At 35.0% G+C, this 12,966-nt stretch overlaps 3 protein-coding genes across 7 annotated transcripts in view; 2 read left to right on the top strand and 1 right to left on the bottom strand.

Moving 5' to 3' along the window:
- LOC106882273 (twinkle mtDNA helicase) overlaps nucleotides 1–12,966 on the bottom strand; it is a 93,475-nt gene that overhangs the window by 34,590 nt on the left and 45,919 nt on the right. For 4 of the 5 annotated variants that reach the window (XM_014932887.2, XM_014932891.2, XM_014932889.2 and 1 more), the window contains exon 1: nucleotides 2,670–3,237. The exons of the other annotated variant lie outside the window; for it this stretch is intronic. The gene's annotated coding sequence lies outside the window, so the exon portion shown is untranslated. Of the gene's footprint in view, nucleotides 1–2,669; nucleotides 3,238–12,966 lie in introns of those variants that run through there. 5 annotated transcript variants of the gene reach the window in all.
- LOC106882274 (tetratricopeptide repeat protein 36) lies at nucleotides 3,419–8,421 on the top strand. The gene is made up of 4 exons (XM_014932892.2): nucleotides 3,419–3,739; nucleotides 7,065–7,253; nucleotides 7,476–7,574; nucleotides 8,250–8,421. Exons 1-4 carry the CDS (start codon nucleotides 3,610–3,612, stop codon nucleotides 8,414–8,416), a joined length of 585 nt encoding a protein of 194 aa, XP_014788378.1. The 5' UTR covers nucleotides 3,419–3,609; the 3' UTR covers nucleotides 8,417–8,421.
- The window catches only part of LOC106882275 (uncharacterized), a 14,578-nt gene continuing 10,374 nt past the window's right edge, over nucleotides 8,763–12,966 (top strand). Inside the window, exon 1 of the mRNA XM_014932893.2 lies at nucleotides 8,763–12,658. Coding sequence (XP_014788379.1) covers nucleotides 12,589–12,658 — 70 coding nt within the window. The 5' untranslated portion in view covers nucleotides 8,763–12,588. The remainder of the gene's footprint in view (nucleotides 12,659–12,966) is intronic.

Below are 12,966 nucleotides of genomic sequence, written 5' to 3'. Positions count from 1 at the left end.
AAAAAAAAAAAAAAAAAGGTAAATAAATAAAAGCGATTTTATTTATTTTTTAATTTTAAATAATTCTGTTATTGGTTTCAGTGGAATCATAAGGCGAACAATGAAGTTACGAAATGAACTTCTTAATCACACAACCTCACCTGTATTCATAAGTCCAAGACCTTTTTTAAAAATTGTTTTTGGTATTAGCCACGATAAAAGGACTCTGTTCATTAGTTCTCTGAGAACAGTCAGAGATATTCTTATAAATATATAATAGGTATGACACTGGACCTCAACTTATAGCTGTCCTATCACACGAATCCGACGGTCAGACAACTTGCAGAACTAATGAACAGAGTCCCTTCATCTTGGCTAACACCATAATAAAAAAAAAAAAAGTCCTAGACTTGGTGAATGTAGGTGAGGCTGTATGATTAACAAGCTCATTTCATAATAACTACATTGTTCCCCTTTTGATACCACTGAAACCAATAAAATATGATTAGTTTTAATATAAAGATAGGAAGCAGAAGTTGAAGCTTTCATGCAATGACCCCACAACTCCTGATTGTGTATCACATTTGTTCGTATATCCAGAACTATGTTTTCTAATTTAAGATGGTAGGATGTGATTTGAGGGAAATTTGACTACCATATCTATCTGGCAGGCCATGTGCTCGTGCAAATGCCTTCCCATATTGGATCAAAGTAAAGTTTTTTGCTGTTATGCACTCTTAATTCAGTCATGATAATTCTACAGATTTTATATAAAGAATTATGTTGATCATTATGACTCCTGTCTGGACAGTATAATGTAATTGTGGTAGATTTAGCTGCTATTTTCAGCAGATTTGTATGACCAAGTGTTAGCTTCCTCAAATTACAACCTGCTGTTTTATAATAAAGACAGGACAGTTTTTGCTGGAATATCATTGATCATAAAGTTACAGAAGTTACTGATAACAGAGTCAGGGGGAGGAGGAAGAATGATTTAAAAACATTTTACTATCTGCAGAATTTCATTTAGAAAGAAATAAAAGAAAAACTAAGTATGGGGGTCGCTTCGACTAAAATTCTTCGAGACGGTGCCTCGTCATGGGCCACGTTCTAATGACTGAAACAAGTGAAAAATAAAAGATCTATTTAGCCTTATTTTAACTCTTATTCTATACATTAAAATACAAATATAAAATCTAAAAAAAAAACACACACACAATCAAGAGCGAAGAAAAAAGAAAAATATCAATTCAACGTTGAATGCATCGGTCGCACACGATAAGAAACGATGCCCCCTAAGAAGTCTTGGCGTTTCTTTAGAAGCGAACCTCTCCAAGAAAATGACGCCAAAAAAATATGATGAAAAATGGGAAATATATCCAAAATAAATGAAGTATGCAAAAAAATTAGGAAGATTCATCTATTTTTAGATCTTTTATACTACAAAAGAAAGAAGGGGAAACGGGCGAATCTCAACAGACCTGTGGGACGATATATCAAATTAATAACGAGGGACCTGACAATATCGTTTGCAAATTCTTGATAGTTTTTAATCAGATATTTTTTTACTGGTTTAGTGTTAGATGGACTCGCTTTACCTTCGCCCATTTTATGATATTTCCCGTTCAGGAACAAAATTTAACATAATAGTATATATTAGTTATAAACTGAGTTTTAAGAAAAAGATTGTGAATTCTTACAATTCGCAGATGATATTGTCGAGGGCCCCTTTATCAGTAATAATACCTGACTGGTAGAAAGTCAGTTATCGTCCCACGTTCTTGTTTAGATTCGCGACTGTCCGTTTTCCTTATATTATTATTTTTTTTTGTATAAAATATTTAAAAATACATTAATCTTCCTAATTTTTTTTAGACATATTTCCCATTTTCGTAACTTTTTTAACAAGTAAGCGTCATTTTCTTGGAGAGGTAAACTTCTAAAGAAGAACCGAAGTCCCAAACAAATTTTAATAATGAGACAAGTTCATCACTTTACTAAAATCATCTAATTTATTATTTAAATATTAACTGAAACAGTCTATTTCGCTGGAAGCTGTTATAAAACGGTTGGAACCAAATTTCATTCAAATCACATTCTATCGTCATGCAAAAGAAAAAAAGAAAAAAGAATTTTAGATACAAAAAAAGCGGGATGGTCACGGATGGAGTCTTCTCGGCCAGGACCAACACCAAAAACCATGTACAAAAGTCAGAAGTTCGCTAACAGAAAGTTAAATAGAATTAGACAAAACTTCGCCTAATTCTGACGTTCTTACATTAATTAAAAGCCTAACAAAAGAAAAAAAAAAGTCTCGACATTGCTTTCTAAACATCAACGAATGTCTTTAATCTTGTGTAACAAAATCACTTTTAATTTGTATTTACAACTCAATCATCTTAAACCCAAATCTCTCTCTCTAAATAAATATATATCTAATTATATATAAAATAGGTGTGCGTATTCACTTATGAGGAGGATCTTTCGGTTTGAATATATAAAAATATCGTAACTTGTATCAATTAATTACGCCGACGGCCAAATTATTTTGGTACATCCTTTTTAATGTTGGTGTACTTCTAACTGACGCCGCTTTCGTTCAAGATTATCGATATATATATATATGTCTGCATATTAGAGTGTGTCTACTACAATACAGTGTTTATGAAAGATACAAAAGAAAAACTTACTCGGTTCGAATCCATTGAAAGATGAGTAAAGGGAGATAATCATTGGTAGACCCTCGTTCTTTTACTCCAACCTGGGGAACTTAACTCCTTGATCCCGAGCGACGACCTCAGCTTTTCGTAAACATTTACTGGCGCGACCCATTTCTGCAACTCAATTCTCCCAGGGCTGCAGTCTTTAATATTGACATAAAATACGTAATTTTCCAAAAGTTTTATTAAAGTTATACCATTTTACTTTGATTATTGATTATTTGGTGTTGCATCTCTTATGCCTATCACATATTCATCCACATAGGTCATTTTGGGACTAAATAAACAATTTCATTTGCGATCCCCAGATTAGGAACGTCTGTACTTGATATAACAGCCAACTATCATTCACATTGCACCTCTCCCCCAATATCTAAAAAACATATAAGGGCACATTAAATAATCTGTGATGGCTAGAATACATTTAACGTAAGGTTTAAAACGAATAGGATGGACACATCAGATAATAGAGAAGACGAATTGTAATGACTAGAACGTCCTTGGTACTACCTGCTTTATCAGCACTGACCTCACTAAACAATTACTAAAGACTAGAAAATCTCTACATGCTCGTCTGAACTGCTAGAAATATCGGATCAAATTCCCCTCAGCTTAAAAAAAGGGGGGGGGGAGAACACATATTAGATAAAACAATTCTAGATACTCTCCTAAAAACAGATAGTCCTGGACGGAAAGCTTTTCATCAAAGAACAGCTGAATTAGCGGGTGACATGCTGTTAAACAACTGGAAATGACGCACCTGCAATAACTTTTGTCCAATCAAAAATCGCTTCAGCAACTCTCCTCCTTGCGGTTACCCCATTCTTAAAATCTTCGTATTCGATTCGTATATTATCGTGGTTACCAGAAGGGTTTTGTTTATAATTTTTTTATTTGCTTGCAAGCCATTATGCATGAAGAGAAAACCGACCGAGTTGCAGCAATCAGCGACTATGACAAAGCAGTACTTAATAGAGTTTTCAATCCTGAAAATCCGTACAACGCTAGCGAAGATATTGAAATAATTAACTGGAATGAAGGTAACCTCCAAATAACTTTTCTGAAAGCGTTTCTTTTGTTTACTATTATACATATTCACGTAAATACATACATGTTGATGGAAATCAATTCAGTGATGATGGAAGCCCATTCTTTGAGCCGCTAAGATGAGGTTTTTAGTTTTCGCGTAGCTTATGATATACAACTTTTACTACAACTATTTACATTAGTGTCTCTTTATTACTAAAATCATGACAATTGGTATTGTGAATAGAAGAGTCTTTTCAAACCACCAACACACAAATACAGATTCAAGCATACATACACCACGCACACGAGCAATGAAAGCAGCTTCTGCGTAGTTGGCTAGCCTGCTAGAAATAGCAGTCAAATCACCTTTATATCATAATTTTTGCCAATTTTTTTGCAGATTCGTATTCTTCGTAGCCGAAAACGGGGGTTTGTGTAGAAAAATAATAAATTTTTTTAAAAAGGGGTGTTTTTGTAGGGTACAAAAAGGAAGTCTTGCCTTTTTTCAGATTTTTTAACCCCCTCCTCGCTTATCCCCCCCACCGCTTTTATTCCCCCCTTCCTTATTAAACCTTGCTAATCTATCTAGTGTTAGGGTTAGGGTGTTTGCAGTACCAGTGCTCAGACCAACATTTGGAGTACTTGATTGGTTGCTTGATGAGACCCAAGCCATTGATGTGAAAACTCAGGAGGTACTGATTGGCACAAATAATTTTCACATCATCAATAGTGACGTAGACCACCTCTCCCTAAAATGAAAAGAAGGAGGCAGAGGCTTAACATCGATCCAGACTGCTCTTCAGTGTTATATCATATCCCTTTTGCAACATATTTTAAGCACCAAGTGTTAAAGTGAATCCATTAATAAAGTGGAGTTAACACTAAAGATATCACCCACATCATTAGCATACATCCCAAAATTTCATCATGTTATTATCTTACAATGAGACATGATGTTATAGTCAAGAAACTGTATGAGATATGTTGGAAGGATAATCATGAAGCCAAAGGGATAAGAACCTATAGTATGGTAGAGGTCATACCACCTGTAATATGAAAGAGTACTGGTGCGATGTCCCTGTGAAAACCTCAAGAAAATGCAAACAGAATAAACCAGACATGGTGATTGCAGACAGAGAAGAGAAACTAAGTACATTAGTAAAAATCAGTTGTCCAGTGTGAAACTAAAGATCAGTGACAAAGTTAAAAAGACCTATGCCGAGCTATTTATAGCTACTCTACCTGGATTACAAGTTCAGATTTTTCCCCATAATTACTGGAGCACTAGAATATGTAACAAACTGCCTCAATACCAATCTTGAGAAATTAGGATTCTGAAAGGAGAAAGCTTATTAAAATATTACAGATACAAGGCATCAATGGAATTGTCAAAGCAGGTAAAACTTTCCAAAAGTTAAGCATTTAAATACATATGCATATATTTAAATATGCAACATAAAACAAAGCATACAAATTTGCACATGCACTGACCCCAAATATTGCACTTATTATACACAATGATGCACAAATACCCTGTTGATGTTAAAAATTCCAGTGAAAGAGCCTTGGATCTAGGTTAGAAACTGGTTTGTCCTTCATTGATAAGAAATCTAGAAATAAAACGAAATAAGAACATACATATGTATAAACATAATTGATTATAATGCAATTCTAATGAATTTACTTTTAAATGAAATCTATAAGGCATGAAAGTTTTTTTTGTTATCAGTGGAGATTATGTAAAGTCACAGCTGTTTGTGTTTTATTTACAAAACCTATGATAAACCAGCAGTTCATGTGAGACATTATCTGAAAATAAAATCAAACATTTTATTTTATCTTTTATGTTTTTTTAGTTCCACAGTCACTATTAAAAATGGAGATATTAGATAATACACTATGAGATGCACTATTTTTGCAGGAAAAAAATGAGACAGGATGGTCATGGTTGGAGTGCTTTTACTCATAGGTCTGCTCAATCAGTATTCACCTGTTGTTAATATGTACAAAGTGCATTGCAGAAATTTTGAAACTTTTTTTAGGAGAGGCAGTTATAACTGTCCTAAATTATTGTAATTTTAGCACATCATTCCTATACGTCTAATAAGCTGACCTGCCACCAACTTTTGTTATTCCAGATTAAGGGAGATAGCTGTAACAACACTTTGAAAGCATCTTACTAAACACTGCTTGTTACAGCTAACTATTTTTCAAAATGCAATCAGTACATGAAGACAATTTGGAAGCTCACTATGTAATAAAGTTTTGTGTTAAACTGGAGAAAGACACCACAGAAACTTATGAAATGGTCCAGACTGCTCATATGAGCATCTGTTTTTTTGCTGGCACAAGAGGGCAGGTAAAGCAAGTCTACCAGGAAGTTCATGATGATCCTGTTTTTTCGACAGCTAGGGCATCATCTCCATATGCTTTTAGTGTGTTAAGGAAGAGATTTTGTCGCAAAAGGCCAGAGCACCTGCCCAAGGACAAATGCCAGTCCACAATTCTATCCTGACAACCGACTACTTGACAGAGATGAGCATCAACACTGTCTCTCACCATCCCTACAGTCAAGACCTTGCTCTCTGCTTTTGACTGTTCCCCCAAGCTGAAGGAGAACCTCTGGGGTAGTGGTTTCGAAGAATTGAGAAGATGAAGGAGGCTGTAACAAGGGGCCTGGACACCTTCACTTTGGAAGACTTCCATAGGGGGGGTCTTCATGAAGTGGTTAGGGTTAGAGTTACAACAAATGCATTGGAGTCAGTGAATCTTAATTTGAAGGATATTTTGTACTTTGACATTAACAAAGGTCCCAAACTTCTGGAATGCATCTTTCAATAACACATGCTTCTTTGATCTCAAATGAATGTGCTTCATAGCAAGAGATATATATGATGCCATCAACATGAAACTCCTTCATAACCCTAATATAACAGCTAACACCACTACTATCTAGCTATTTGGTACCTTTAGCAAATGCATCCCCACCCAGATGAAACTGCAGTGATACTAAAAATATCTGATATTTCCTTATTTTATTTCCTTCAGCTACAGGGGTCTCTTTTGTCATTCAAAGGCCCTATCACTTAGCTACTAAACCTAAATTCCTCCAACATATATCTTTTATTTATCACAAAAACTTGTGGTTGAATTGGTGTGAAACAAAATAAAAAATAATCTAACCTAAAGTCAGTTAATATCATCCAACTCTCGGAGTTATAAGATGCAATAAATTCAGCTAATTGTATGTGTTCATGTTTCTACAGTCATGGAATAATTACAATAATAATAACCAGGAAAACAGTGGTATATTGATAAATCCTTTATTTTTTTCAGAACCTAAAATATTGACTGCTGTTGAGCAAGAAGCTAAGTCTTGGGAAGTTCGAGGAGTTCAGGAAGCTGAAAATGGGAACATAGATTCTTCAATTCACATGTTTACTCAGGCTATACAACTTGCTCCTCAATTTTCTTCTGGTTACAATAATCGAGCTCAAGCACTTCGACTGAAGGGTGATATACAAGGTAAACATGAATTTAGTTGTTTAGTCCTGAATAAGCCTTGTGACAGATGAAATATAGGAAATTGCCATTAGTGTGTAAATTATTATACACAGATACACACATACATGCATTTATGCTCATGCATGCACATGTTCACACACACACACACACCTCCTTTTTTTTTATTGCTCCCTGCATTGTATATGGTAGCATTAAGATACGCACTCTGTCTTTATCTTTTAGGGGCTTTAGAGGATTTAGATAAAGCCATTGAGCTGAATACTGGTAACAGTGCTGTCTGTAAAGCTGTTGTTCAACGTGCAATACTTCGACGTTACAAAGGTAAGTTCTTCGCATACATATGAATACACTCAGGTGTATTGTTGCAATGAATCTTACCAATCTATCAACACCATGCAATTTATCTATACCTATTTGCGTGTGTTTGTGTGTGACGGTGATGATATATATATTGTGAGCAATAAAGTTTCTTGTATATTCCATTTTCTGTCTCTATAATCGTTATGTCCAGTGTATTATTTTCTGACTTTTTGTTCATTTGAATAGGAAAGTCCCACAAAGTCTTACATTTCTCTGATTCTAATCCTCTTTTGACTTGATGATTGTACTATGTATTTTTGGCTTCAAATTCCCATTTCTGGCACAGTTTCCAGTGTAAAACATTTACAACCTGGTTGTGCCTCCATTTCTTATATTCTTCTTGTGCCAACTTGGGGCATTCTGTCACTCTGTGTGCCACTGTCTCGTTCCAGCTTCTGCAGGCTCTACACTTTTCTGATACATTCTCTCCATTTATATTTTTTCTCGAGTTGTTGGTTTTGATCGCTTGATCTTAGGCTACTACTATTAGGCTCTCTCTTTCTTTTTTTAATTGCCCCTTTTTTTAACCAAGCCCAGGATTTTGTTCCACATACATCATCATTATTATTATTATGATTATTATTATTATTCTCATCCCCACCACCACCATCTTTATCTGTTTTTTGCTTTTTCTAGGTGATGACAAAGGAGCTCTTGAAGATTTTAAGAGTGCTGCAAGCAGAGGAAGTGCATTTGCGCAACAGATGCTAATTGTGTTGAACCCATATGCTGCTCTGTGTAACCAAATGTTGTGTGAGGTTATCAATAAGTTAAAGAATGGAAACATTGAGGATTCCATTTAAATATTTTTTTTTGTTGTTGTTTAGTACTTGGTTGACCCCGACCCAGCATTTCTATGATGTTCCATCTATGACTACCTTGGTTTTTTTCTAATTCAGACTATATGTATATCTAAAACTTAATTACCTAATGATATCTTTTTTGGTGTTGTAGTTTAGCTTCAGTTTAGTCTTGATTCAGCAAGTCTATGATTAAAGATATTCTGGCCATGATTGTCAAACTTTTATTTCAAAGAAAAGAAGTAGGAACAAATGGAAGAAACTTTACAAGTGCCGGTGCAAATGTAGTTTGTCTTGCAAAGAAATTAAATCACTGATACAAGGTGAAGAAGACTCTCCAGTTTTTTCACAAACATTCTCTCTAATGTTAGTTGCATAATAAAATGTACCCAAAGCACATTTAGCTATAAACTATAAGAAACCACTCAAAGAAAAAAATAGAAGAGAGAGAGAGAGAAGAGGAAAAATATCATGACTGATTTCCTTTGTTGCTGTGAATACTTGGTGTCACAAGATTGCACATTATGGGTGGTGGGTATAGAATCGATTACTTTGTGTCCGTTAACTAACTTTATTGACTCTCAAAGAAGGAAAAGCAAATGTATTTGTTTAACCTTCTTTTGAGAGTAGTAGGTCACTAGTAAAGAGACAACTAAACACGACATATCACGTTGTAGAAGTGGCTTGTGCTAGTTAGTTATATCCCTTTACATTCTAGATACCCTTGTTGTCAAAGGGGAGCATGAAGATCATGAATCAGGTGATTGAGAAACACCAAAGAATGAACTGGGAAGAAAGATGGTGCAAAGCTTCAAGTAAAATGTAACGATCTCATTCAACCCGCTTTTCAGCTAAAGTAGTAAAATAAAAAGTTGAAATTTCTTAGCACTAATTAATAAACTCTTTCCTAACCAGTCATAAGTACCACAAATTATTTAGTTGAAGTTATTTCAAAGTTAGTTACAGTGAGGTGGGGTGGGAGAAAAGAAAAAGACATTGCTAATATTGTGATGAATAATCTTAGAATGGTTAGTTTTAAGTTGATGTAAAAATAGATATAAAAAATTATTTCCCTTCCATAACCAATGGTTAACATATCCTACTCAAAAATGATGTCTAAATAAGCAAGAGTTTGAAAAAAAAACTACAATTTGTATGAACAGAGGTAACTTTAGAACAAACTCACAACAATAGATAGAAGCAAAAGATTCGTCTTTTATGTGTGGTAGATGAAGAAAAAACGTGCTTTCATGTGCTACCTTCAATATCAGATGGTCTGTCCTTGAACATAGCTTACCTTCCAAAAAAATAAATAAATAAAGCTATATCAACTAGTATGCCCAACAACCAGATAATTTAGATACTAAGATGGAAATATCAAAACATGTTTTACTCATTAAATTTACAATAACTACACAACATACGATTGATCACATGTAAACATTAACATCAACTGGAAGTTTACAGAGCTTCACTCTATAAAAAAAGCTGCTAGTATTAGAGATGGCGCTCAGCTAATATACCATCTGATTGTCATAGGGTAATAAAATTGAAAGGATTTGGCACATTAAGTTCTCTGTTCATCATATCTCATGCAAGTTTGTTTGCTTTACGTCCATTTTTCCATGCTTGTGTAGGTTGGATGGATGTTATTTGAGCCATTGTTTTATGGCCTTCAACTCAACATCCAGGAACTCAGACATCCCAAATTAAAGAAGGATTTACAATCAAAAGCCCTACCATACATCTCCACACACAACCCTCTTAATAATGAAGCCTTCGACACAATCCTTCAAAACATTACCCTGCTAAAAAAAGGACCACAGAATGGACTTAATCCTCCAAACACACACCACCATAAAAAGCAAGAGACAACCTAAATCTATGAAAAGTCTCCTAACACAAGCCCGAATACGCTCAACAACAACACAGAAGCTTTTAGTAAAAAAATGCGGAAGACCCAACTGTGGGATATGCATCAATTTAATTGAGGGATCAGAGTTCTCCTTCAAACAGGGACAACGTTTCACAGTGAAAAGCAACTTCACATGTGCTTCAGAGAACCTGATATATATACTAACCTGCTTTGGGTGTCAAGAGCAATATATAAGCCAAACAAAAAACAGTCTACATCAAAGGATAGCTCTGCACAGATCCCAGATCAAAATTTTTATAAAATTATTTTAGCGTCTTCTACCTTGACTTTTTTTTCCACACACACACACATACAAAACCTAATGTAGAATTCAGGAAGGCTTGTTACTTTTCAGGCTTATGAAAACTTATTGCACAACTCTCTCTCAATAGCTGTGTGCGTGTGTACACACTCACATATGCAGACATACGCACATGCATCGACGCGTACATAAGTCAGCAAGAGAGATGCTACATAGTCGTTCAAAGCTGCCAGAAAGATCAGCTAAATCTTTCTCAATCTTAAACAGGATGGAAATGTTTATTCCCAATAACGCAGAACACAAATCTGTGGAAAATATGATGAAAACGAATGGAATGTTAGCGATTAACTGGGGCTGGCAACAAGAAGAACGAAACCATTAGTTCAGTATTTCTCATTGAAGGAGTCCGGGCGGTGAGTGGAGTGCTTGAAGGTTGAAAAGGAGCGGACAAATTAACACGTTTTATATAATTAAAATTGTTTTAAATCGTTTTCGGTACTATTCAAGAAGAGTGGTCCCGGTGCGCGCACTCGCGCTAGCTAGTCGTGACTAGTCGATCCTACAACGCCTATCTAGCGCAAATCATGTATGAGGGTTTTTTTTAAAACAAAGTAAATCATTTTTTTTTTTCTTAAAACATCGTAACAGTCACTGTTATTTCAGTAATCCCATTGTACGACGCACTCCAACAATCAGAATATATAGTCGTCCCTGGTTTGATAAATTTTTTAATAAGTGGTGGAAGAGTTTCAGAATAACGGTCAGGTACAAAGACTAAAAAACCTATTTTTATCCCCCTCTATCCCATCTTCCGTTGTATTTGCACATCATAGATTCATCTATTTCTACGATCTGCCCAAGTCCACCAATTTAGTAGGGGTTACGCAAAAACTAATTACTTATAATGTCCCTCATGTACTGATACCATTGAACAACAGTAGATTTTGAAAGACCGACTTTTTAATGGATTCTTTACCAAAAACAGCTAGTGTGTAATTTATTTACTTTGTTTTAAAAAAATTATTTACTTTGTTTTTAAAAAATTATTTACTTTCTTTAGAAAAAAACCCTCGTACATGTTTTGCGCATTCGCGCTAAGATCGTCGTTGTAGGATCGACTAGTCACGACTAGCTTGCTCGGGTGCGTGCACCGGGACCCCTCTTCTTGAATTGTACCTCGTTTTCTCTCGGCCAGCAGCAGTGTGAAGAAAGACTATTTACATGGACACAAACTGTTTTTGTCTTGTAAACATAAAGGCGATGGGGAAGGTGGGATTTTCAATAATATATTTTTCAGTGTGAGTGTGGGTGGGATTCAGGTGACTACTATTTGATAGTCGGAGAACCTCTGCTTTCGATAATATAATCCTAGATACACTTTGTCAGAATAAAAACGAGATCGCTCACAGCTGCACTTTCTTTGATTAATGGGAATGTTGGATAAGAGCTAAACTATATCCACCCTCTTCTCACCTCATATCAACATAAATAACAGAAAGCTAATACTGATAAGAGACGGAATAAAAGCAACATAATGATACTTAGAGATTTATTTCTTAAGGTTAAAAACGTTTCCGGTTTTATCGTGGATTTGTTTTCAGTAACCATAGGTTACCGAAGGACGCGAACCACCAACTCAGTTCTGTACACACACACACATTTATGTGTATTTCTTGTTAGGTTTAGTTTATGTGCGGAGGAAAGCGTCGCAGTTCCTCTTTGTAATTTCTACTTTCTTACTTGAAGAAAGATCACAGCAAAATGTATGTTGAGCTGTTGAGACATATGTATATCTAACTTACAGCAGTATGTATGTTGAATTATTTGAAATTATAATACCTATATATCACTACATTTAGTTCGAAACTCATTTTGCGAACGCAAATGTATATATGACTCTACGAATACTTATATATATATATAGAATATCGATATATCTACATATAAAAATAAACCTACATGAATATCTATTAAGAGGCGGCAAAGAAATCAACAACTATGCCAACAGATGAAAGATTCGCCACGAAGGATTTAATAGATGTTGGAGCTCTTTCTACACACCGCATCCGTAAGTTAAATTACACATAAGTGTGTGAGTGTGGAGAGAGATAGCTTCGTAGATAGAGAGACCACTTTCTGCAGCAAATTTAAAACAACTGTATTTCATAAATAAAACTTAAACCTAATTAACCTATTAAAGGCGATCTATGTTTGTCTTTCGCTTTTATGGCGTCGTTTCGCTGTTTCTCTCCAACACTTTTTACGGAAAAAGCCGATCTTTGGTAAAGATCGCCGAAGACACTTTTTACGGAAAAGGCCGATATTTAGGACTCGTACAGTAAGATCGCCCTATTAAATATTTTTTTTACATCTATC

Source organism: Octopus bimaculoides, chromosome 21 (genome assembly GCF_001194135.2).
Source record: "Octopus bimaculoides isolate UCB-OBI-ISO-001 chromosome 21, ASM119413v2, whole genome shotgun sequence".
In the NCBI taxonomy this organism is placed as follows: Eukaryota; Metazoa; Mollusca; class Cephalopoda; order Octopoda; family Octopodidae; genus Octopus; species Octopus bimaculoides.
This window is presented reverse-complemented; position numbering and strand designations above follow the sequence as displayed.

What these genes read in the sequence shown, in the direction of transcription:
- LOC106882274 (XM_014932892.2), top strand. Translation starts at nt 3,610, where the DNA reads ATGCATGAAGAGAAAACCGACCGAGTTGCAGCAATCAGCGACTATGAC. An exon ending in AATAATTAACTGGAATGAAG is followed by an intron (nt 3,740 to 7,064) that starts GTAACCTCCAAA and finishes TATTTTTTTCAG; the next exon opens with AACCTAAAATATTGACTGCT. An exon ending in ACTGAAGGGTGATATACAAG is followed by an intron (nt 7,254 to 7,475) that starts GTAAACATGAAT and finishes TTTATCTTTTAG; the next exon opens with GGGCTTTAGAGGATTTAGAT.